Source organism: Physeter macrocephalus, chromosome 14 (genome assembly GCF_002837175.3).
Source record: "Physeter macrocephalus isolate SW-GA chromosome 14, ASM283717v5, whole genome shotgun sequence".
Taxonomy (NCBI): domain Eukaryota; kingdom Metazoa; phylum Chordata; class Mammalia; order Artiodactyla; family Physeteridae; genus Physeter; species Physeter macrocephalus.
In genome coordinates this window covers 126,549,938-126,573,139 of record NC_041227.1, presented here as the reverse complement: position 1 = coordinate 126,573,139, position 23,202 = coordinate 126,549,938, and the positions used below count along the sequence as shown (strand labels likewise).

The window sequence follows — 23,202 nt, the reverse complement described above, 5'->3', positions numbered from 1 at the left end:
TTTTTGCGGTACGCGGGCCTCTCACCGCTGCGGCCTCTCCCGTTGCGGAGCACAGGCTCCGGACGCGCAGGCGCAGCGGCCACGGCTCACGGGCCCAGCCGCTCCGCGACATGTGGGATCCTCCCGGACCGGGGCACGAACCCGCGTCCCCTGCATCGGCAGGCGGACTCTCAACCACTGCGCCACCAGGGAAGCCCTCAGGTGTAGTTTTGAATTGTGCCTTGCCGATTCCTTGCTGGATGACCCTGGCTCTGTCACTTAACCAAACCTCAGCAAGCTTTGTTTTTACCGTTGTTGACGAGAGGATGAAAAATGTCATAAACGCGTGTGGCCTGGCACATAGCTGGCGCCAAGTGAGGGTGGGCTGCTTAGCGTCCCCACGAAGCATAAAAAGCGTGGTCACTTGCGGGAATTTGGGCAGATGCCTAGGCCTTTCGGATGTGCCTGACAGGTTGTGAGGGAATTTGGCTTCTCTGTCCAGAAATAGTGATTTCGGAAAGCCTCTGGAGATCAGAACTTTTAGAATGAGGATGTTGCTCCTTGGAGAGCAGAGGTAGAGGGCAGTGGCCTCTCCCAACCTCACTTCGGGTTCCGGTGGCCCTTGGGACTTCTGCCGCTCCTTGGAAAAGCCAGGGGTGTGGCCTAACGGCCAGACCCCAGCTGGGAGGCCTTTCCTGGGAGGCGCGCGCGCGCGTGTGTGTGTGTGTGTGTGTGTGTGTGTGTGTGTGTGTGTGTGTGTGTACAATCTAATCTGCTTTGCTTTCTGCTCAGGGGAAGGCTTGGCTGTACACATTCTGCACCCTGGTGGGCGGATAGGTTGGGGTAGCACATTCCTGTGCTGCTCTGTTGTCCTTAAGGAGATTTTCTGCCAACTCCATAATGCCTCCTTCCAACCTCATTTAGGGAAGGGGTATCCTCTCCTGCCAGGACTTCCTGGCCCCAGGACCCTCCCTCCCATAGAGAAAATGGCACACGGAGCTGGAAAGTTTGGCTTCTCTGCCATCAGTCTGTGACCCCCCCGCCCCCATCTACCGCATCGGAGACATTGATCATCCCTGGCGAGTCTCCAGGGCCAATGTGGCGTTCCCTGAAGGGTTCTTCCTCACGCGTCAGAGGCAGCTTTTTTTTTTTTTTTTTGTGGTATGCGGGCCTCCCTCTGTCGCGGCCTCTCCCGTTGCGGAGCACAGGCTGCGGACGCGCAGGCTCAGCGGCCGTGGCCCACCAGCCGCCCCGCGGCATGTGGGATCCTCCCGGACCGGGGCGCGAACCCGGTTTCCCTGCATCGGCAGGCGGACGCGCAACCACTGCGCCACCAGGGAAGCCCCAGAGGCAGCTTTTGAGACACCTGAATCGGGGGCCAGGGTAGAGGCCCGAGAAGCCAATGGCCCTTGCTCCTGGGTTGGCTGCCTTGAGCAGCACTGGCTGCCTGGACTCACTTATCCTGAGTACTCAGCCCGGAGAGGCCTTCTTATCTCATCAGGCGATATCACTATCAGGGCTCCTCCTGGGTCTCCTGAGGCATGCCAGGTCTGTTTGGCAACTTTGTTTTCCCCTGCCCAGGAGTAGTTTTCAGGGAGAAGTGGGGTATGGGACGGAAGATGGGCGTCCCCCAGTAGGGCCACCAGTACTGTTCACTCTTCTCCAGCCCTGGCTCCCTAGGGTCCCCCGGGAAAGCCTCCTGTCCCCGTGCCCTGTCACCATGGGACTTGCCCGGCTCCCTTGGGGGTGGCCTTCCCTCCCCGCTGCCTCTCAGAGGAAACTGGTCCTTTGAAAAGTCACCCCACTCCTTCCCCTTCCCAGGAACCGCAGTGAATTCTTGAGCTAGGAGAGGCTCCTCTGGGCGTGGGGACAGGGAAGCTGCTAGGTACCTGACTCTACCCTTCAGGAATTCAGCAGAGACGGGAGACTTTTCTCGGGACACCCGACTCGGTGTTCCCAGGGTTTGATGAGAGGGACTGGGCACAGGACTGTTTGAGTCTAGTAAATAATGTTATTGTTGGAGCTCCTTGCCACGGAGCTGGGTGTCCTGGAGCCTGGAGCTGAGGCGGGACCTGTAAGGCTATCCCCAAGCAGGATGTCAGGCACATGGCCCTGGCCTTGGTCAGAGACTTGAGAACAGGACGGGGAAGTTCCCTGAGGACCCCGTGGGGCCCCAGCCCGGTGCTCTTTAGGGTCAGTGGCTCCTGACTGGAGAACACCTTTGCCTAACTGATCCCCATTCAGTCCCAGCTGTTCATTTATTCAACAAATATTTATTGGTGCCTCGGTATGTGCGGTGTGGTTTAGACACCAGGCATAATCCTTGCGCCAAGCAAAGGTCTCTGCCGTCACAGGACTCAAATTCTAAAGGACGGGAAGCGTGAGTGACCGGAAATGAGTGTAGGTAATAAATCACCTGTTAAAAGGCGATACGAGCTATAGAGTAAGAACTAAAGCCGGGCATCAAGACCCCTTGGGAGGAGGGCACGTTGCAACTTTAAACAGTGGTCAGGGGGGATGGGCCTCGTCAAAAAGGCCACATTTGGGCACAGACTTGCAGGAGGTGAGGGAGTTCTTTAAATAAATTTTGGGTGCCTCTCAGGTGTGAGGGCACTAAGCGCTGGAGACACAGCCGTGGACAGGTCAGGCGGGGCCCAGTCCCTTCCTCCCGGAGATGACATAGCCTGGAAGCTGCTTGGGTCAGCCGTTCAAGTCTTGAGGCAAGTCGGAGGCCGTGGGATGGAGCTCGATGGCACGAGCCAGGCAGCCTACCCACCCCCACCCACGCCCGCCCCGGGCAGGTCGTCAGTGTTCTCCCCAGAACTGCTTTGCTTTTCCTTGTGCTTGACCACATCCAATCTGTCACTTCCCTGGGAGAGGCTGGTGTTGGATCGCAGAAGGGGACTGAGGCCCCCAGGATGGGGACGTGGGGAGGACGCGTGCGTTCGACTTCCCACTCCACCCTGCAGGAAGAGCCGGGGGTGGCAGGAGGGCCCTCCCAGGGTTGTGAGACTGGCCTGTGGCCCTGTGGGATGGACAGTGGCGGGTGGAGGGCCAGGTCAGGCTCTGGCTGCTGACCCCAGGTGGTCCCATCCAGCCTGCTGTTGGCAAGCCCCTTTGTCCTGGGAGGGAGGCTTGAACTGAGCAGACGGTCTGCAGCCTGGTTGGTGTCCAGACTGGGACTTGGGCTCTTACTGCCCGGGCTCCATAGCTCTCAGAATTGGCTATTTCGTAAGTAATTGTGAGAATTACGTGAGATGATGCTTGTAAAGTGCTTCAAGTAGCATCTGGCCACAGTCCCTCTCAGTCCCTTTTATTACCTAACAACAGCAGCGACAACAATTCTGTGGTTCCCTCCTACCCCCTCTCTCTGTGTGTTCCAGTCCCACCTCCACAGAGGTGCCCTTTCTGCCAAGGTTTGGTTGCTAAGCTGCCGGCCAGGGGCTGCCCGGTGCCTCTGGGAGATTGGGTTTCCCAGGATAACTCAGGCGCTGGCAAAGCAGCCGTGGGCATCTGAGTTGGGATGGACGGGTGCCCAAGGGTCAGCAGCTGCCCCAGCTGCTTACAGCCCTCTCTTACCACTCCCCGCCGCGGGAGGTGCAGGGGCGTACTCACACCCGGCAGACGGAGGCCGAAGCCACACGCAGGATGTCGGGGAAGGGAGGGCAGCTTAGCAGCAGCCGGCTGTGGGAAGCACGGGCAGAGGGGAGCCTGGGACTGCACCTCGTGCCGTGCGTGCTCCTGGAGATCGTGAACACGAGCAGGTGCTAGTGTGGCCCCAAGAGCCTTCTCTCCCGTGGGCCTGAGATGTCCAGAGTCCTGCTTCCGGATGTAGCCTCTCTCAGCAGCTCAGTGGAAATGCCCAGGCTGTGGAGGGACCTGCTAGGGGGCTGGCCCATCACACACCTCCAGGACAGGCTGACGCAGCTTGGCCAAGCCTTGGTCTCCTGGGGATGGATTAGCCCAGGCACCCCAAACAGTGCCAGCGTGGGATGAGCCGTTTGCTCTGGGGGCCCCCTTCTTCCTCCCTGTGACATAATCAGACCTGCTGCTTAGAGCGGGGAGCCGAGACAAGCCCACTCGCCTGCATTTATTTCTTCTCTGCCTCCACTGGTCTCTGCCCTGAGCTCCTGAGATGCAGGGGTGGGGGCAGGGTCTATGTGCGTCCCTGCCGCAGGGTCTGAGCAGAGGATGGGAAAGGAAGACAGGGTGTGAATTTGCTAGCCTGTTGCCAAGTACGTGGCTCCCCTGTTTTTTTCCAGGGTGGGCATCAGGGTGTGGGGAGACCAATTCTAGGCCCCGGTATGTTTCGCTGGCGGGCAGCAGTGTTGGATGATTAGAGCAGTGAGAGCGAAGGGACTCGCCAGGTCAGCTGCCCGCGGGGGACTCTTCAGGACAGCTCCACGCACGCGGCACAGACCTGTGGGGAGAATGAGTACGGAGCAGCCACAGGTCAGCAAGCCTCATGGCCCGGCCCGCCCTGTACCCTAAGCGCCCGCCCCCGAGGGACCAGAGAGCCCGGCAGAGCAGGGAGGGCGGCTCGGAGGTAGGTCTGGACACGGACAGAGGGCGCAGTGGACAGGAATGGAGGCCGACGTCGGGCAAGCTTTAGAAGTTCAGCGGATGGAGAAGGTGTTTCTTCTCAGGAAGCCCCCCTGCCACGGGTTGTGCTCTAGCCAGGTGGCACCCCCAGCGCAGGAAGCCGGGACCCTCGGAGCTCCTTCCTTCCCCAGTCTTTGCCTCAGACCCTTCTTGGCGTCAGACTTGGGGGCCTCCTCAGCCTGGGGGGCCCCTGAACTCTCTTCCCCCACATCCCTCGCGGTAAAAGCGGCATTGAAGCATACAGCACCTGAGAGCTTGCCAGCCCCTCCCAGGCCTTCCCCTTGAAGCTCACAGCCGCCCCACCAGTCACAGCCTGCAAACTAGTAACATCCTTTTGCCCCGGGGCCCCTGAAGCCTGAGGTCACACAGCTGGTTCCATCCACCTGTCTTCTCCCTGCCTCTGTGCCCATTTGGTGTCCATAGCCGTGGGCGGGGCGGGGAGGTGGTCGGTGGCAGGAGCGATCCTCCAACAGGACTGAGTGCCAACTGTGAGCGCAGGGCGGCCCTCACACCTGACCACCACCTGGGCCCCTCCCGTGTGATCCTCTTATTTCCCCTGCCTGGGAGGCAGATAAACAGAAAGAAGAAAAAGCATCACCAGTAATCCCATAACCCTTCCACTGTGTTGTCGACTTATGTAAATATTTTTAATAGATTCCGCCTGACTCTCGGATACATTGGACATATGTTTCCATGGCCATCGTCTCCTGCCCTTTTCATGACTGTACCCTTTCCATCGTCGGACTGAGCTCCCTTCACCTGCCCCTGTTGTTGGCCGCTTAGGTTGCTTCTGACTTTTCCTAGCAGCTTAATGACCAGCACGACAAGGCGGGGGAGACCGTCCACAGAGCTAGACGAGGGCCCGAGTCCACAGTGGTTTTAGGCATCATTTTAGCATAAGGCACAGTCGAGCGCTGAGGGAGCACGGTGAGCGTGGTCCAGATGGGTTCACGGGGAGACGATTTTGGGAAGGTGATTTTTTGTATGCTGCCTGAGGGGCAAGGTTATTTCAGAGAGAAACGTGGAGACAAAAGCACGGAGACCACAGTGAATGGGGCTGGTGCGGGGGCTGAGGAGGTGGACACAGGGCCAAGCAGAGGGGGACGTGGGGTGGGGGAGGGGAGGGCGGAGCACATCAGGCCCCTGCCCAGGACTGTCAGGGGGTTCCCGGTAGAGTCAAACCGAAGCTCTTTGTTGTGGCCCACCAGGCCCCCCTTCCGACCCCCGTCATCCCTCCTTGTTGCCCGCGCCCAGCCCCTCGTGGCACGCGGAGCCCGCTCCAGCTGCCTGACACGCCCTGCCCCAATCCTCCCGTGGCTGACCACTTCCTAGCATTCAGGACTGGGTGGAGGTATCATCACCTCTGTTCGTTCATTCAGCGTGCGCACGTCGGAGTGGAGGCGAGGGAGGGAGCTCCTGTGTATTTGGAGGAAAAGAACCCCAGGCAGAAGGAATGGCAAATGCGCAGACCAGACTCGGGAAGGCTCACCAAACCCTGGTCACTCCATCTGAGCTTCTTCCCTTATTTTCTTGTAGGCTCTGAGCTTTCTCTGAAACCATCCCGCTGACTGATTTGTGTACCTCTTAGTCATCGCCCTGCCCTGCAAGGATGTAAGCTTGGAGGAGCCGAGCTGTGGTGCTTGAGCCCTGGCTGTGGGTCCCAAGCCCTGGGCTCTTTCCCTTATGTCTCCCCGCCCCCGTCAGGAGTGGGTTGAGTAGGTAGGATCTGTTCCACACCAGGAAGCTCCAGGCCCAGGTTCCTGACGCTTCTCCGCAGAGAACCTCTTGCCTGGGGTGAGTGGAGCTGAGGGTTTGCTTGGAGGTAAGTCCAGCCAGTCCCAGACCTGTCCGCCTTCAAGAAGGGATGGCACTTTTTTAGGCCTTGACATGGGCAGTTTTTCTGTACTGGGAGCTACGCTGAAGGTCCTGGCTCCGTCGCCCCAGGCCAGTGGTGTTCCAGCCCCCGGCTAGAAGGAGTGGCGGGTCCGGGCAAGAGCCCCCGGCCCTGCCCAGCCAGACCTCACCAGAGGCCAGGACCCGCACTGCTTGCTTGGCTCTGAGCTGAAGGCACGTGGGGGTGTGTGTGTCTGCATGTGTCTGCGCCTTTGGACTGCACGGCTGTAACTAGGCATCCTCTGTCCTGTCTGTGCGTCCTTTGCTGCCTCCGAGAGCCCCAAGATTGGGGAATTCGCCACACCTGGGGTCAAGTCTCAGTTCTGTTGGTACCTTCTTAGGGACTTGGATGAGTTGCCCGGCTTCTGTGGTCTTCTTTCCACGTCTGCCACGTGGGGATGTTCCACTCACCTTCCAGGGAGGCTTCTGGAAGGAGAACGAACATCCAGGATGAGGTTTAGGTGCACCTTGTTCTAACGCACAAAGGTTTGGTTCAGTGCCTGCTAGGCAGCAGGGGCTCCAAGGGGCAGCCGGGTGGATGGAGTGCCCACCCTCCATCCCCCACCGAGCGGGGCTTTCTCCCACCCAGCTCCGCATCCTGTCTCCCTCCCTCCTGCCTGCACGTCTGCCCCTGGGACTCTGCCGTGTCACCCTTGAGCCTGTGTGGGTCCTTGGCACAGACGGCCCTGTGCCCTCTTGCCCCCACCCCGCAGCCTGAGAGGGTCCCTGGGGCAGAGCCCAGGGTGGCTCTCCCTGGAGTCTGCAGGCCCGTTTCCTCCTCCAGGGCGTCCCTCCCAGCTTCCTCTGGCTTCTGACCCAGTGACCTGGGCCGGGAGAGGGAGAGAGGGGGCATCGCCAGGAGCCTGGGGTGGCAGACTGATGAGCTGGCGCTACCCTCCCCCATGGCTGGAATGCGAGGCCACCAGCCCAGCTGTTTGTCCAGGAGGCTGAGGTCGCTGCCGGCCCCGAGTCTGTTTTCACTCCCAGGCCCAGGAGCCTCCGGGACTTTCCCGAGTTTGTTCCCTGAACCCACTGCGGGGCCTCGGGTCAAGCGAGCACCTGGGAGTTTCCCGACTACCTGCTGTTCCTTGGCGAAGTGGGGCTCCCCTTCTGCTCTGGCTCCCCCAAAATGGGAAGGCACAGACCTCTACTCTCCGACCCTCTCACAAGTGGTGGCCTTTTTGGTGTCCCCAGAAGGTGAGGGGCTCAGAGGGCTGGTCTCCGCCCGTTCCCCCGCTGGGGATGTTTGGATTTGCCCTGGGACGCACGCGCGCCTGCCAGGGTCCATTCATATGCAAAGTCCTGGCCTGATGGTTAATTTTTGTCACCTTTCAAGAAGCCAGAAACTTCAGAGCATCCTTCGGGTCTCAGCTTAACTACCTTCTTCTCCCGTAGGACACTCCGTTGCTGCCCAGTCTGGGCCGGGTGCCCCTGTGCCTCCCCATCAGGGCACTCGGCACTGTGCACTGTCCTGTCTTTACCTGCCCCTACCCCAGAGTAAGCTCCTCCAGGGCAGGGACTGGCTCTGCCTCCTTCCCTTACAGTGTCAGGTGCGAATGGAGCCATTTCCGGGGTGGGCCTGAGCCCCTGAGTTTCCGAGGACGGGCCTTGGTGTCCTGTGGTCAGTGGGAGGTTGTGCTCCTGGAAGCCGGAAGCTGGAGCACATGTGATCCCACCCCCTTCCTCCAAGGATGAGCCAGAAATAGTTCCCCTCGGATTGGGAATGCATTCTATGGTGGGAGGACAGTTTGGGGGCCTTGAGCTGGTTTCTTTATTGGGAGCAGATTTCTTCCCCTGGTTAGTCTCCGTCGGGCCCATGGGAAAGGGAGCCTTTCCGAGCACACCCCATCAGAGCCCAGGGGAGCTGGAACTGGAGAGCCAGAGCGGAGGGTGGGAGGTGGGGCAGCCTGGAAGCCTGGGCTTCCAGAGGGAGACCCCCAGCAGCCGTGGGGGTGGACCCAGCTCCACCGTGGGCGCCGGCTGTGGGGTGGGATCGGCCAGCACCCCCCGACTGTGTGCTCTTGCACCTCACCCACTCAGGTTCCGGGCGGCTGTGGCGGGGGGAGCAGCCTAAGCCCAGAGTCGCCGGAGAGCCTCCCCTGAAGTTAGAAGGAAGAATCTGCCCAGGTGTGCTGACAGCCCCCCACCGAGGAAGTTCTGCTGGGCCCTGGCCTGGAGTTGTCGGGGCTTTTCCCCTCCCCCGCCGGGGTTCTGATCTGGGAGCCCAGGTGGACAGCCTTTGCATTCCCACCTTCCAGCCGGCTCTGGACACAGAGGCTTGTGAAGTTGCCCTTTCTGTTTAGCCAGAGTTTTATGGTTTTTCAGAAAACAGGTTAACAATTAAGCTTTAAAACCTCAGGGCCTCTGGCCCTCCTTGTTCCGTAAAGCCGGGCTAAATGGCTTCCTCCCCCAGCTTCTCCTGTTGGCTTTATTAGGCCACAGGTGGCCGGGAGCAAGCGTCAGAGCATTAACCAGCTCGGGCCTCCAGGCCCAGAGCTCCCTCCGGTTTCCTCTCAGGGAACCGCGCTCCACAGCTGGGGCGTGAGGCGTGGGGAAGCCGAGGGTGAAGCTGGCCCGGCCCGGGGGCGGCCGCCTGCCGTGCTTGGGGAGAGGCTGCCTAAGCTGGGCGAGCGGGCCTGGGCGCCGGGTCGGGCTCTGGGGCGCCGGGCCGCCTTTGCCCGGTGCTCAGCAGCTGCCCCCCTTTCCCCAGGGGGCTCCGCGCAGCAAGATGAGGAGGTTCCTGAGGCCGGGACATGACCCTGCGAGGGAGAGGCTCAAGCGGGACCTCTTCCAGTTTAACAAGGTAAGGGGAGTGGAGGGCCAGCCGGGCGTTTCTGGCAGGCACGAAGGTGTCACGCGCCCAGGGAATTCCACGGCAGTCCGGTGGTTAGGACACCGCGCTCTCACTGCCGAGGGCGCGGGTTCGATCCCTGGTTGGAGAACTAAGATTCCGCAAGCCGCGCTGCATGGCCGAACAAACAAACGAAAGGTATCACCCTCCCCACAGGCTGGGGCTGGCGCTGGGGTCGCTTTTACCTGGACTAAGGTACTTACTTGGCACTGCCTGCTATGCCTCCTGGGAATTGGATTTTGGAAATGGGGTCTGGTTAGAGGCTTTCCTGGGAAGGGGCGACAGGATGCCCAGGAGCCAGCTCTCCTTGTCCCACGTCTCTCGCTGGCTGTGTGACCTCTGCAGGTCGCCCCGCCTCTTCCAGCCTAGGTTTCCCCACCTGTAAAATGGGGATAAAACAACCTGTCCTGCCTCCCTCCTCACGGGGTTATGGAGGAGGCCTAGGGCCGGGAAAGGTGAAAGTGCGTTGAACCCTGCAAAGTATAACAATGTTCCTGTGATGCCAGTTTCGTTGGAGCCCTGGGGCCTCAGGCCATGGCCGTTCGCTCCCTCCTCAAATTACCCCCAAAGGAAAACACAGCTTTCCCTGCAGGCAGAACACGTGATTCCTTCTGGCCGGCTCTAGGCCTGGGTGAGTGGGGAGAGGCACCTGGGAGAAGGTGCCGGGGTTGGCATTTGACCACCCCAACTCCACACCTGCTCCTAAGGCCCCCCAAGCGGGTGTCCTCTTACCCACGCTCATGGGGCTTCCCTGTAAAGGGGGAGGAACCACAGGGTGGTTTATTAGCTCCGAGGACACCTAGCAATCCGCAGCCGGTTCGGGGTAATTAGCTCGTCTCACCTCTGCTTTGATCTAGGCCCTTGGCCTCCATGCCTGAGCTTCCCTCCACCCTGGGAGGTGGACTGCAGGAAGGGGAGCAGCAAGATGCTCTTCCCCTCAGGGGTCCCAGGAGCCCTCCAGGACATGCTGGCGGGTGGGCTTCAAATCCAGCTTAGCCACTTAGAAGCTGGGTGACCCTGTGCCCATCACCCACTGCATAGGCTTGCTATGAGGAATACGCGGAATTAGATCATTGAAGTGCTAGGCACAGTGGTCCGGGAGTGTCAGGTGCTGTTTTCAGGGGCTTCCGGCCTCCCAGGGAGAGAGAGCTCCCGGGGGCTTGTTCAAGGCGAACCTGCTCTGCAGGTTTCCTCTGATTTTCTTGACCTGTGGCTGTGAGGCTACTGCCTCTGGGATCAGGGCTTCCCTAAATGAACACCTCCTCCCACTGGGGGAAGGAAGCTGTGGGCATGGCTTTTGGGCCTTGGGATGTGGGCGTGCGTATGTTATGAATGGGGGATCTCTGGGCCCCGGAGGCCTGCCATTCTCACTTCCAAGGGAGCAGCCCGTGGGTGCTGGGCGTCTCAGAACCTCAGCATCCGCCACGGCACCTGGGTGACCCCTGTCGCCTTCCATTGCCCCGATGATGCTGGGATCTCACACCCCAAAAAGGTGGCCAATTCCAGTGGAAACCGGCTAGACAGGCTCCGTGAAGAGGGATGAACCCCCGCCCCAAGTTCCAACTGTGCAGCATCAGGGTGGGGCTGGGGTGGGGCTGGGGCAGAAGAATCATGCCTCGCCACCCCCCCACCCCCCGCCCAGTGCCCCCAAACTGGACTGCCCCACCCCCAGGCCTGGCTGGGGGGGGGGAGGGGAGGCTCCTGGAATTCCTTCTTCCTCCCATTCACTTCCAAGAAGCATGCATTGAGTACCTACACAGCCCAGCGCTGGGGCTTTGGGAATCTCAGATGAGACCTTTGCCCTCCAGGACATTTATAGTCTGGAGGAAGGAAGGGGGCTGACGGTCTAAAATTCCACTTCCTGGGAGGGGAACGCCTTGGCGGGGGGTGTTGGGGAGGGGAGGGGCTTAGACTCATCTCATCTAGGTTCTGGGTGAATGGTGGAGCCAGAAGGGTTGGGCTTGGAGGGTGAGTCCAGATCCTGGAAGGTTTGGGAGCCTGGGTGGTCCTACCCACGCCAGCCCTGCCCCGGCCCCCTGGCTGTGAGGTTAGCTGTGGGATCGAGGGAGGCTGGAACCTGGGAATCTGGGTCTGACACACACCGGAGGAGCCTGGTGAGTTTTGAGCAGGGGAGTGAGCGATCTCATTTATGACTTAGAGGAGGTAACGCTGGGACCTTTTTTGTTTGTTTGTTCCCTACCTTTCAGTCAGGAGCAGGTAAGCTCAGAGCACTCAGGAGACGTTGCATTGACTGACTGGGGCCCAGCAGTGGGGGTGGGGTGCAGGGCTTGACCGTTGACATTTGGGGCCTTTGGGGCCCACTGAGTTGTGAGGCTGTTTAGCTGCATCCCTGGCCCTGCCTCCCCAAGACGTGACAACCAAAAATGTTCCAGACACTGCCCAGTGTCCCCCGGCCAGTAAAATAGCCCCTGGTTGAGAGCTATTTAGGGCGAGAGGTTGATGAGACCTGGTGATAGACGGAGCGTAGGAGGGAAGGGAGGTGGGTGTCCTGCATCCTGGCTGGGCAGTGGTGCCACCCACTGGGTTGGGGAGCCCAGGAGGGGCGAGGAGCAGGGTAGCAGAAGCCACCCCACAGTGTTGGTGTGCGGATTAAACGAGTTAATGTATGAGTTGAAGGGCCTAAGTGGCGAGTGGTTCCAGTATCAGCACAGCTCTGTGAATGTTATCTGACTCGAGGTTCAGTTTGGAGAATCTTGGCACCCTCAGGTGAGGGCGGCTCCCAGCAGACAGTGGGATACACAGAGCTGGAGCTCTGAGCCTCACGTCTGGGGAAGCAGGCAGCGTCCATCCCGGAAGTGCCGGTCTGCAGGGCAGTGAGCTGGGAGGTGGGACGGTGGCACCATCATAGGCCAGTCCAAGAGGCTTGCAGACACCAGCTGGGCCTCCCCCTCCAGTACCTTCTGGCCAAACTCCTTGACACCCACACCAAGCGAGGTGCCTCAGAGAGACAGGGACATGGCCCCCGGGGGGCCGAGAGCAGCATGTCCTGTTTCTTCAGCTTCGGTACCTGGGAAGGAGCTGTGTCTGTGGACAGATGCTCTGAGCCCCCTGCTGGGGACTGATTGTCCGAGGGGCAGCTCCGGTTCACCAAGGGCTCCATGCCAAGCAGCAAAGGGGCCAGGGGGTGCAGTGGTTGGGGCGGGGACTCTGGAGCCAGGCGGCCTGGGTCTAGATGCCAGCTGTGCTGCTTCCTCACTGAGTGACTGCAGAAACGTTACTTAACCTCTCTGCTCCTCAGTTTCCTCCTCTGTAAAGTGGGCGTTATAATCACCCCTACACCCAGATTGGTGGGCTGAGTGAGTTAAATTGCTTTGAATGGCACCCACACACAGCTGATGCCCTACAGGGTCTGCCTCGCCTTCGCCTCAGCCTCCTGACGACTCACAGGTGGGCGCTGTTCCCACTCTGCAGGTGAGGAAACTGAGGCCTCCAGGCTTGCACAGCCTGAGTACCTGGAGGGGGCACCGGCTGGGGATGCGGCAGCCGGTTCCATCTGCCCACAGCCGTGTGGCCTCAGGGTGCGGCCTTCCGTCTCTTCACCTGTGCCAGGTGCCGGGTCCTCAGGCCTGTTGGGAAGACAGAGAGGTCAGCTGGCAGTGCCAGCAGGGCCACTGAGGACCAAATAAGGGGACCGCGGGGCCCACTGGGCGCCTCAGGAGGGAGGAAGTGACTCCGAGGGGACAAGGGGACGTAAGCTCATGTTAAATTAAAACCCCTTCCTTGAAAATACCCTCAAGGCCCTGCCTCCCCTGGTGAAACCCGCTGGCCGCCCTTCCTGCCTGGGCCGCCCTCCCCCACCCCAGGCCCTGAACAAACAGTGTGTTCCTGACCAGCTGCCCCGTCCAGGGCCAGGCGGTTTGGTCTTGGCTTTTGCATGGCTGGGCCCCTGGTGTCAGGTGACAGCCGCACAGGGAGGGCCAGGTTGCCGCCACCGCCAGGAATCTGGGCTGACCACACCCAGGACGGGGCGGTGCCTCCCTGCTCCCCAGCCCACCCCCTGCGCGCCCTCCCGCCCCGTGCCCCTGGGCAGCCTTCCTTCCTGCCCCCGCCCAGCAAGTGCTAGGGACTCCTCAGCTCTCGATCTTGGACAGGGTCCCCCCTTGCCGACGGCAGGACGAAGGGCTCCCTCGCTCTCAGACAAACCACCTTTGCTCTCTCCCTTCCGGGAATCTGAAATGGGGTCCCGGAGCCGGTGTGAGACAGACGGGCTTTCTCTCTCTCCCACACCGGGCTAATGTTGCAGTTTGGCGGCTCCTAGAAATCTCTCCTTTCCCACTCTCTGTCAAAAGAGTTCATTGTTCTCTCTTCCCTTGGCAGAGGTCACCTGAGCCAGGTAGCAGGGTGGGGGCAGTGCCAGGTAGGCTGGATGCTGAGCTCAAGAGGTAGGGGAGGACACCCCACTTTGGTCAGCCTCCTAGCTTGAACCTGAGCTGGAGGCGGCTGGGGTCTCTGGCTGGGAGGGCCGGCCCTGGAACCCGGGCCCGCTGTCCAGGGCGGAGGGCTGATGGGGGTCGCTGTGTGCCTTGGAAGTCCACAGCAGGACCCCCCCTGGGGCTGAGCACCTCCTGTGCCCCGGGGGCTGCTTTCTTTAAGGGAGGTCAGATACCTTCTATGCTCCGGGGTCCTGGAACTGTGCCTAAACCCTAAACCAGCCTGGAGGGGGTCCCTGTCCACGTGGACCTGCTGCTCCAGTGGGGGGAAACCACGTCTTAAAAGGCTGTTAGGAGTCAGAGGGAGGGGGAACCAGGGGATGGGAAGGGCACCCCACCTTGGGAGGCAGCCGGAGCGCAGGCAGAGGGGCCTCGTGGAAACTTCCTGCTTCCCCAGGCTTCTCGGGCCCTGGGTGTCCAGCTCCCCGCCGTTCCCCTCAATTAACTGACCTCTGTTCTCTCCCCGTATCCAAATCACTCCCTTCCTCATTCCCAGCAAGACCCCCTGGGCCTCTCGTAACTGGCCTGGGGTCCCCACTCCTCCTTGCTCAACCAGTTCCCTGATCTCATGACTGGCTTTACCTCATCGTATCATGTTGCCTCATTCAGAGATTGTGGGTCTTATTTGCACGTTGAAGCAGGGTCGCTTCCCGCCACCCCGCCACCGCACCCCCACCCCGCCCCCGCCCGCCCCGGACCTGGGGAATCCCCTGTCACCACACTATTTACATTTGAAACCACCCTCTTGGCCCCAGCCAGTTAGGGTCACCATGAAGTTCCCTCCCCTTATTTTGTTTTTGAGGGAGCCCTGGTCAGCTTGGAGAAGATGCCCTGAGGGGTGCGAGGGAACGAGGGAGAGCCTTTGAAGGAAGGCAAGGCTTGTGTGCGCTGTGAGGCCAGCTGAGCCCTCCGGCGGCGGTCGGGCGGTTGTCCCGAGGCTCCTCCCGCTGGGGCCAAGGACGGCCCCGCTGCGTGCGGTCATTAGCATCATCCCGTCACCACCCGCGAAATGAGGCAAAGCAGCTCGTCCAAGGCCAGTCACCTTTTAAGTGGTATTGGGGATTCTGAGTTTCATGGGCCTGACGCAGTTCCTGTTCTTTCTAAACCAGCCTATGGAAAAGAAGGTGGTTCGGGAGTTAGGGGTGGCATAGTGTCCTCCGGACCCTGAAGAGATGAGGAATGAGTACGAGTGACTGAGCGATGGGCCTGACCTTTGTCTCCCTCTGGGTTAGGGAAACGAGCTGATCCGCAGCAGGTGTGACTCAGGTGAGATGTTAGGAGAACTTCCTGCCAGTGAGTTGATAGGATAACGTGGGGCCTGAGCACCTGACAAAAAGCTGCAGACTGTTTCCTCTGTGGCTTGACTTTTCTGCTGATGCCCAAGGTAAACATGTCTAGGGTAGCACCTCGGTCCCATAGGAATACAATAGGAGACACGTGTAACTTAAAATGTTGTAGAAGCGCGTTATAAAATTTTTTAAACAAGTAACATTATTTTGATAACATATTCTGTTTAATCCGATATATCCAAAATATTATTGTTTCAACATGTAGTCAATAGGTATTAGATTTTTTTCTTAGTAATTTTTTTTTTAATGCAAAGGTACATTTTTTTACTTACAGCACATCTCAATTTGGCCATGAAATTTTCTTTAGGAATATGTGATCTATATTTAGAGTTTGGAAGATTTACAGTTGAAAAAGGAGATTCAAAGCTTTGGTCTGCCTGACTCCAGCCCCTGTTCCTTTGGAACCCAAGAACACACCTGGGAAGTTTTCTAATTACTGAGTTAAGGGTCCATCCTTGAATTTAAGGTAATGGAAATTAAATAAAATTAAAAGTTCAGTTCCTTTGTGGCACTTGCCACATTGCAAGCGCTCGGGATCTACCCACGGCTTGTGGCTGTTATACTGGGCATCAGGGTCTGGGCCCCTGCTGGCCACCAGGCTCCTGCTGGGTGTTTCCCCCAGAGTCCTCCAAATTCCAGACACTGTGATCCTGAGCTGCGGCTGCTGGGAATGATGGGAGAATGCTGTCATCCCAGGAACCTTCTCTGTAGCTCAGGCCTCTGACTTCCCGAGGCCCCAGCAGCCTGGGGCCGGCCGAGGCCTAGTGGGGGCTCCTGGGGAAGCTCGTCCCACACACCGAGTCTCTCGAGCCCTGCCCTCCTTTTCCTGGGAAATGTTTACATTCCAGATACCCTGCTATCTCCCCAAGGCTTTTCCAGGCTCTGCATTTTTTACATAGCTGAACAGGAACCTGGGGGGCCGGGCCGGGGAGGGCTCCTGCTGGCGTGCTGCTGCCCTCCCAGCTGACCCTTCCAGGTACAGCCATTGGCAGGGCAGACTGTGTTCCTGGCAGAGAACCAAGCCTGCGGGGCCCTCACACCTACGTGTCCCCAGAATAGGCACTCTTTGGAGTTCTCATCCCTGGACCAACCCCAGCACAGGGGCCCCTTCCACGAGCCACTGGCCTGGGTGGGCAGGCATGCAGCAAAGCGGTTGGGTCTGCTAAGCTGTCGCTCCAGCTGTCACCAGGACTTATCTCTTTCTGCTCCTTGGAGGCCAAGTGAAGCCCAGAGTAGAGCCTTGGGCCTAAGGAGAGCTGCCTCATTGGGGCACCCTTTTTCTGCAGGGCAGTCTCCATGGTTTAAAGAAAAAAAAACACGAAACTTTGAAATCGCTGGCTGGCATCCTCTGTCCTGCTGGAATCTATAGCTCTACAGCTTCAGTATCCCCTGGCGGGGGATGGGCGGGTGGCTGGAGTGGGGTTAGCTGACTGAGAAACAACCGAAAACCTTCCCGAAGATGGTTTGTCAATCTCAACCTCTAGTGCTTCCATCCATACCTCTTTAACCTGTAATTCCACCCCTGGGACACCTGCCTAAGGAAATACTGAGTTGCAGGCAGAGATAGGAGCCCAAGAATAGTCATCGATGCAACTGGCAATTACAAAACCTCTAAAAACAAAGTAAATGTTCAATAACAGAGGCCTGGTGAGTTAGGGCACCTCCCCCTGAGGAATATTTTTCAGCCGTTTAAAAGTCGTTTTAGGGAGTTGCCTGGCGGTCTAGTGGTTAGGACTCGGCACTGCCCGTGGGCCGGGTTCAATCCCTGGTTGGAGAACTGAGATCCCGCAAGCCATACCGTGCGATGAAAAAAAATAAAAGTCGTTTTATTGCTTTTAACAGCCTGGGCTGGCTATAGGTGGAAAGACCACAGAGCTATGTGTCTGTATGTATATTCGTGTGGCATGGTCCCAATTAGGTCTCTGGGGTTTTTTTTTTTGTCCTTTCCTATATGTTTTTATTTTATTTTATTCATATTTTTTATTTAAAACGTTAAAAAATTATATATACATATATATATATATATAAAATTTTTTTTTTTGGCCATACCGCGCTGCATGCAGGATCTTAGTTCAGGGATTGAACCTTCACCCCCTGCAGTGGAAGCGCCGAATCTTAACTACTGGACCACCAGGGAAGCCCCAAAATCTAAAAAAAATTTTAACACCCTTCCGCACTGGTAATCACTAGTTTGCTCGCTCTCTCTGTGGGTCTGCTTCTTTTTTGTTATATTCACTAGTTTGTTGTGTTTTTTGGATTCCACATATAAGTGATGTCATACAGCATTTGTCTTTCTCTGAGGTGTCTGTGTTTAAGTATAGGCCCATACACGCTTACAGTTGGATACACACCCTTGTTAGGAAGGGTTACTCCAGTTGTGGGAGTGTGGGTGATTTTTGTCTTCTTTTTCGAGCTCCTTTATATGTGCCAAGTTTTCTACAATGTGTATTATTTCTATAATAAGAACTGAGCCAAAGCTTGTGTCTGCAACAACACTCCAGAAGCTTCCTCCCTGGGAAGATGGTGGAGGAGAACTCATAGTGGCAACGAGGCACTTGAGACAGAGCAGATGTTCAGTGCTGGAGGAGCCTCGGGTGGCCCACAGTCGGGAAGGGCAGCTGAGGGTTCCGTCGGACCCCAGGGGCCCGCCTGGAGCTGCAGTGCAGCTGGGCTTCCTGAGCCACCTGGTGCCTCCCCTGTGCCAGCCCCCCAGAGCTTCCCCCGCACCCCGGTAGGAGGGCTGGGTGGGTGGCCCACAGTACGGGTGGTGGAGGAACCAGGTCAGAGTTCCTGGAGAGCAAGGGGCCAGGACGGTGTCCCGGGAGAATGGGCTCCCAGGGAGAGGACCATGTGGCCAAGGACCAGGTCAGGAATGGACTGAGGGTGGGGCCCAGGTGTGTCCAGGTGAGGACCTGAACGAGACTGAACTCCTTCTTCCTGCTGGGGGTGGCTCTCTGCTGCGGCTCCTCCCTCCGGCACTGACCCCCTGCCCCCGGCCACGGAGGGGCAGAGGGGACGTGTCTACAGGCTCATGCCTGCCTGGTTGTCGTTGCAGACGGTGGAGCATGGCTTCCCGCACCAGCCCAGCGCCCTCGGCTACAGCCCCTCCCTGCGCATCCTGGCCATCGGCACCCGCTCCGGAGCCATCAAGCTGTATCCTTTCCGTTCTCCCAGCTCCCACCCAGGGATGCCCTGGAAGGGCCAGGGGCCTTGGCATTGGTGAGATTCAGGAAGGACTCCCCCAACTCTCCATAAAAAGCAAGTTGCAGATGACCCCTCTTGTTCCCAGGACGTACCAAATACCCTCTTAGGAGTCAGCCCCGAATGCAGTAAGTGGAGGCCAGGGATGGGCCCCACCCCCAAAGGATCAGTAGACTGGGCCCAGGGCTCTGTCCAAACCAGAGATGGGGTGGCCTTGGGTTAGAGGAGCTGTGCTAAGGCAGCTGCTCTTCCAGATTCTACCCCCGACCTTGCACACCCCCCGCGTACACACACACACACACACACACACACACACACACACACACACACACACACACACACACACACACAGACACCCCGGAGAGGAGAGTGGACTCCTAGTTGGTGGGGACAGTCCTTCCCTGGCCTGAGGCTGGACGTGGCCCAGTGGGTCCATTTCAGAGGCAAGTCCACAGGTTCCAGGATGGGGAATCGCTGCTTGGGTCCTCTGGCCTAGGCTGGGCTACGAGTCTGGGAGTCCCACCCCTGACTCTGACCTGAGCCCCCAGGGTGAACCAGGGTGGGACCTAGGGGAATTGGGAGGTGGGGGCCACCCGTGGAGAGCCCAGGCGGCACCTCCTCCAGTAAAGCTGTAACTCCCTCCTCTGCTGCAGGGCGGGTGCGGGGAGCCTGGGGGTGCAAGCCAGCAGCGCTAGGCTGCAGGGGGTGTGTACGCAGGAGGGCAGAGACCCAGCTTCCACCGACTCGGCCCTCCCTCAGCTGGTTAATCATTGCCAGGCCACGGCCATGTCCTGGTTACGATTCTCAGCGCCAAGGCAGCGCCAAGGCTCACGGCCATGGCCGTGGCTGCCGTAGGCGGGCCCACGGCTGCCCTGTGCGTCTTCTCACAGGTGCCACCATGTGGTAGCTGACGGTCTGTTGCAGTTCAGGTTATGGGTTTCGGTGGGGCGGGGGGCAGGGGTACAGTGAACAGCCTAACAGTTGCCAAGATAATGCTTCACCCCTCCTGGCTGCGACAGCTCTCCCTGGTTGGCTGGCTTTACCCTCAGGGGTCAGGTTACTGGCCCGGTGCCTTCAGGCCAGGCCCCCTGCTGTCTCCTCCCCACCCTAAACACCCCCCACACCCGGCCGGCTGCCTGGGGAGAGGGCGAGCCCTTCTCTGCTGCTGGCCATTTGCACTCCTTGCCACGTGGGCCCAGAGGGCAGGCCAAGGGGTGGTGCCCTGCCTTCTGGAGCCTTTCCTGAGCCTGCTACTCCTAGCTATGGTGCCCCGGGGGTGGAGTTCATGGGTCTGCACCGTGAGAACAACGCTGCAGTGCAGATCCACTTCCTGCCTGGCCAGGTGAGGCCCCCCTGCCCCCGTGCCCTTCTTACTTCCACATCTTCCAGAAAGGACGTATGGAGAGGCAGGCATTTGGTGGCCCTGGGTTTGGTGCTGATGGGAGGACCCGGGACAAACCTGCCCTTCCCCAGCTGCGGTTCACGGCCACCCTTACGGTAGCCAGGGGTCTCTTGGTTCTGGGGCTCTTTGAAATGACCCGCACAGGCTGGGCTGCCCCGGTGTGTAAAGGTCACGGTGAATGCTGTACCTCCCTGGTTAACGAGACAGCACGCTTCTGCCCCGTGTCCTGCCTAGTGCCGGCTGGTCACCCTGCTGGATGACAACAGCCTGCACCTGTGGAGCCTGAAGGTCAAAGGCGGGGTGTCAGAGCTGCAGGAGGATGAGAGTTTCACGCTCCGTGGCCCCCCAGGGTAAGAACTCAGTCTTCTTGCTCTCCTAACCGGCCCGACCCGTGCACCAACTCCAGGGTGCCCTGGGAGGAGCTGGCGGGGCTGCGGCCCGCCTCCCCCCATCCCCACACAGAGCCTACGTGGGAGGCGCCAAGGGATTTTTTTCTGCTTCTTAGCCCCAGCTCTCTGCCATCTGTCTCCTGTCTTGGCAGAAAAAAAAAAAACAATATGTTTGTCCGGGCCTGAGTTGCTGGACCCCATCAAAGGACCTCACGGGCCTGCTTCCCCCCCGCAGGCCTGGCCTTCCCTGGGGCCGCTGAGGGAGTCGGGGGATCCTATCTGTGGGTCCCCCCTGCCTGGGCAGAGCCAGTTCACAGGCCATCATTCCCGTCTGCAGGGCCGCCCCCAGTGCCACGCAGATCACCGTGGTCCTGCCGCATTCCTCCTGCCAGCTGCTTTACCTGGGCACCGAGAGCGGCAGTGTGTTCGTGGTGCAGCTGCCGGCTTTCCGCGCGCTGGAGGACCGGACGATCAGCTCAGAGGCCGTGCTGCAGCGGTGAGCCCCGGGCCCGGAGACCCTCGTGCCCTGAGGAACCTGTCCCCTCGAGTGGCCTTCTCCTTTCCATCCCAGTTATGCCTCAGGAGCTTATAATTTCTCTCCTGGGAAGTCTGTAGGGATGGGAGGGCAGACTCTCAGCTCTCCCTCCACCTGTCCCCCAAATTGAGAATCTCACCCCCCAAAAAGAGTTAGCATCCTTGCACTAAAAGGGGTCTTGGGAGTAACTTGTCACCTCATTTAAAAGGAAAACAAGGCTCAGAATGATTGTGCAGTGATACCAACTCTCAGTCCAGCGTTCTTGGCACTGATACCACCTCTTTCGAAGCGCCGGGGCTCCACAGTGGGGCAGACGGGGCCCAAACCTCCCTGCATCAGCTGGGCAGCTTCTGCTGATGCTTGTGTTTTGGAGTCTCTGCCACATGTTCGTTTGCATGCAGGCTCCATGGCCCCCAATCCCTGGCGGCCACAACCTGTAGGTTTCTTGAGATCGTTTCAGAATCTTCGCTCCTTAATGGTGGTGTCCGTGGGAGAGAGGGAGTCAGACCAGGTCTGGGTGTGGAGGGGGGCCAGGGCCCAAAACAGGATGGGGTGGAGGCGTCCGGCAGGAGCTCACGGGAGCCAGGTTGATGGCCATGGAGTGTTCTGCAGTGAGGAAGGGCAGCGGGGAGGCCAGGGTGCTGGGCTGTGGAGCTGCTTCAGGCCCCACCTTCCTACGGGCTCTGGACCAGGCTTGTAACACTCATAGTTGTCAGGCTGGCCCCGGGTGGTGGTCAAGCAGGGCTGGGCATTGCTGGGTTGGGAGGATTCCTGCTTGGGGCCGGGGCCCTCTGAGCACTGGGCACGGTAGAGTCAGGGCAGCGTGACCATGGTCAGAGCAGGACTGTTTACAGGGTGGCAGGCACGGCTGGTGCTCAGCCGGGGCGCCTGGCCTGCGGGCAGGACGGTGGAAGGACCTGCTCCTCAGTGTGTGGCTGTACCAGTGCCCACCTTCCCCGTGCCGGTGGGAGTCTAGTCGCGGAGGAGCCCCTGCTGGGCTTTCCCAGCCTGGGTGCCCTGGAAACCCCTCCCGTTGGTCTAAATCTTTGTTCTAAATGTAGAGGGTTTGGTTTGGGTTTGAGCGTAGAAATGCCCTTGGGATCCAGGCTGTTTCCATTTCCTACTCGCCCTCCTCGGTATTGGCTCTTGGTCCTGTGCCTGCCACCTCATGGTCTTCTGTTGGCTGTAGCACCTCCAAACTTCACCTCAGCACTCCAGGCCCAGAAAAGGAGGGGGTCAAGGCTCAAGGCCAGGCCAACTGATATAGAGAGTTTTGTTTTGTAGGTCTTAAAAACTTTTTTTTTTATGAAACACCAACACCTTACCGAAGTGCACTAAGTCTGAAGGTACAGTTTAATGGATTCTTGTTAGGTGAGCGTCCGTGTAGCCGACTCTGGGTAAACACAAAATTCTGCCAGCCCCCCAGGGTCCCCCACCTGCCCTTCTCTGTCACAGCTCCCTCCCTCCCTCCCCCAGAGGTAACCACCACATCGACTTTTCTGGAAATCACTTCCTTGCTTTTCCTTATAGCTGTGCCACCTGCGTTTGCATCCTTAGGGGGTTTTCTCTGTCGCTGCCCTGTCCTATGCGTTGCTTCTCTCTCCCCTTGATGATGGGTCCTGGCGGCCGTTCCACGCCGGCGCGTTCAGTGCCCGCTGCCCCGGCGATGCCGGGCGTGGCTGTGCCACGCTCTCAGCCACGCCCCATCGGTGGACGCTGACGCGGGCTCACGCTGCTCCCCTTGCCCAGGTTGCCAGAGGAGGTCCGCCACAGGCGGGCGTTTGAGATGGTGGAGGCTCTGCAGGAACATCCCCGGGACCCCAACCAGATCCTCATTGGCTACAGCCGGGGCCTTGTCGTCATCTGGGACCTCCAGGGCAGCTGTGTGCTCTGTCATTTCCTCAGCAGCCAGGTAGGGGTGCTACACGGTTCTCCCAGGCCCCACATAACACATCCAGCCCCCGTCTGAGGCGTGGGGTGCAGGCGATGGAACCGCACCCCTGATCCCAGCCTTTGGGCACTCTCTCTCCTTTCCCACCGTGAAGCAACTGGAGAACGTCTGCTGGCAGCGGGACGGCCATCTGATTGTCAGCTGCCATTCTGACGGCGGCTACTGCCAGTGGCCCGTGTCCAGTGACACCCTGCAGCCGGAGCCCCCGCGCAGCTGTGTGCCTTACGGTCAGTGCTCGCCCGCCACCTGGGACCGCCTTCCAGTGAGCAAGGCGCTGTCCTCTCTGGCCCCAGTCGGTCTCTCCTGCTTTCAGGTGTAGGTGTCCAACTCACAGAAGCAAAACCTGGGGCCCAGAGATGGTGAAGGCTGTGTCCAAAGCCACGCAGCGGGTTTTCTGACACCCACTGTGACTTTCTCTGGGAACTGCTCAGAGCAAGACTCCCGAGCCTAGATCTGCTCCGTGGGTATGCGGGAGCTGTGCTGCAGACCCACGGGCCCCTGAGAGCGGGAGGACCGTTCAAGGCATTTCCTTTTCTTTTAGGCCCTTTTCCTTGCAAAGCTATTACCAAAATCTTCTGGCTGACCACCAAGCAGGGGTA

The 23,202-nt window shown here is 59.2% G+C and overlaps 1 protein-coding gene across 25 annotated transcripts in view; it reads left to right on the top strand.

The window, feature by feature from the left end:
* The window catches only part of LLGL2 (LLGL scribble cell polarity complex component 2), a 34,062-nt gene that overhangs the window by 2,698 nt on the left and 8,162 nt on the right, over positions 1 to 23,202 (top strand). For 18 of the 25 annotated variants that reach the window (XR_008619212.1, XR_008619214.1, XR_008619213.1 and 15 more), the window contains exons 3-11: positions 8,515 to 8,601; positions 9,185 to 9,277; positions 18,181 to 18,278; positions 19,587 to 19,668; positions 19,963 to 20,078; positions 20,455 to 20,613; positions 22,402 to 22,564; positions 22,698 to 22,830; positions 23,145 to 23,199. Coding sequence is in view for 19 of the 25 variants with exons in the window: in XM_055090314.1 (XP_054946289.1) it covers positions 9,203 to 9,277; positions 18,181 to 18,278; positions 19,587 to 19,668; positions 19,963 to 20,078; positions 20,455 to 20,613; positions 22,402 to 22,564; positions 22,698 to 22,830; positions 23,145 to 23,199 (881 nt within the window). In the remaining 6 variants the exon portion in view is untranslated. Of the gene's footprint in view, positions 1 to 6,117; positions 6,193 to 6,420; positions 7,672 to 7,835; positions 7,972 to 8,514; positions 8,602 to 9,184; positions 9,278 to 18,180; positions 18,279 to 19,586; positions 19,669 to 19,962; positions 20,079 to 20,454; positions 20,614 to 22,401; positions 22,565 to 22,697; positions 22,831 to 23,144; positions 23,200 to 23,202 lie in introns of those variants that run through there. The other 7 variants (XM_055090308.1, XM_055090312.1, XM_055090309.1 and 4 more) reach the window with 7 other exon arrangements.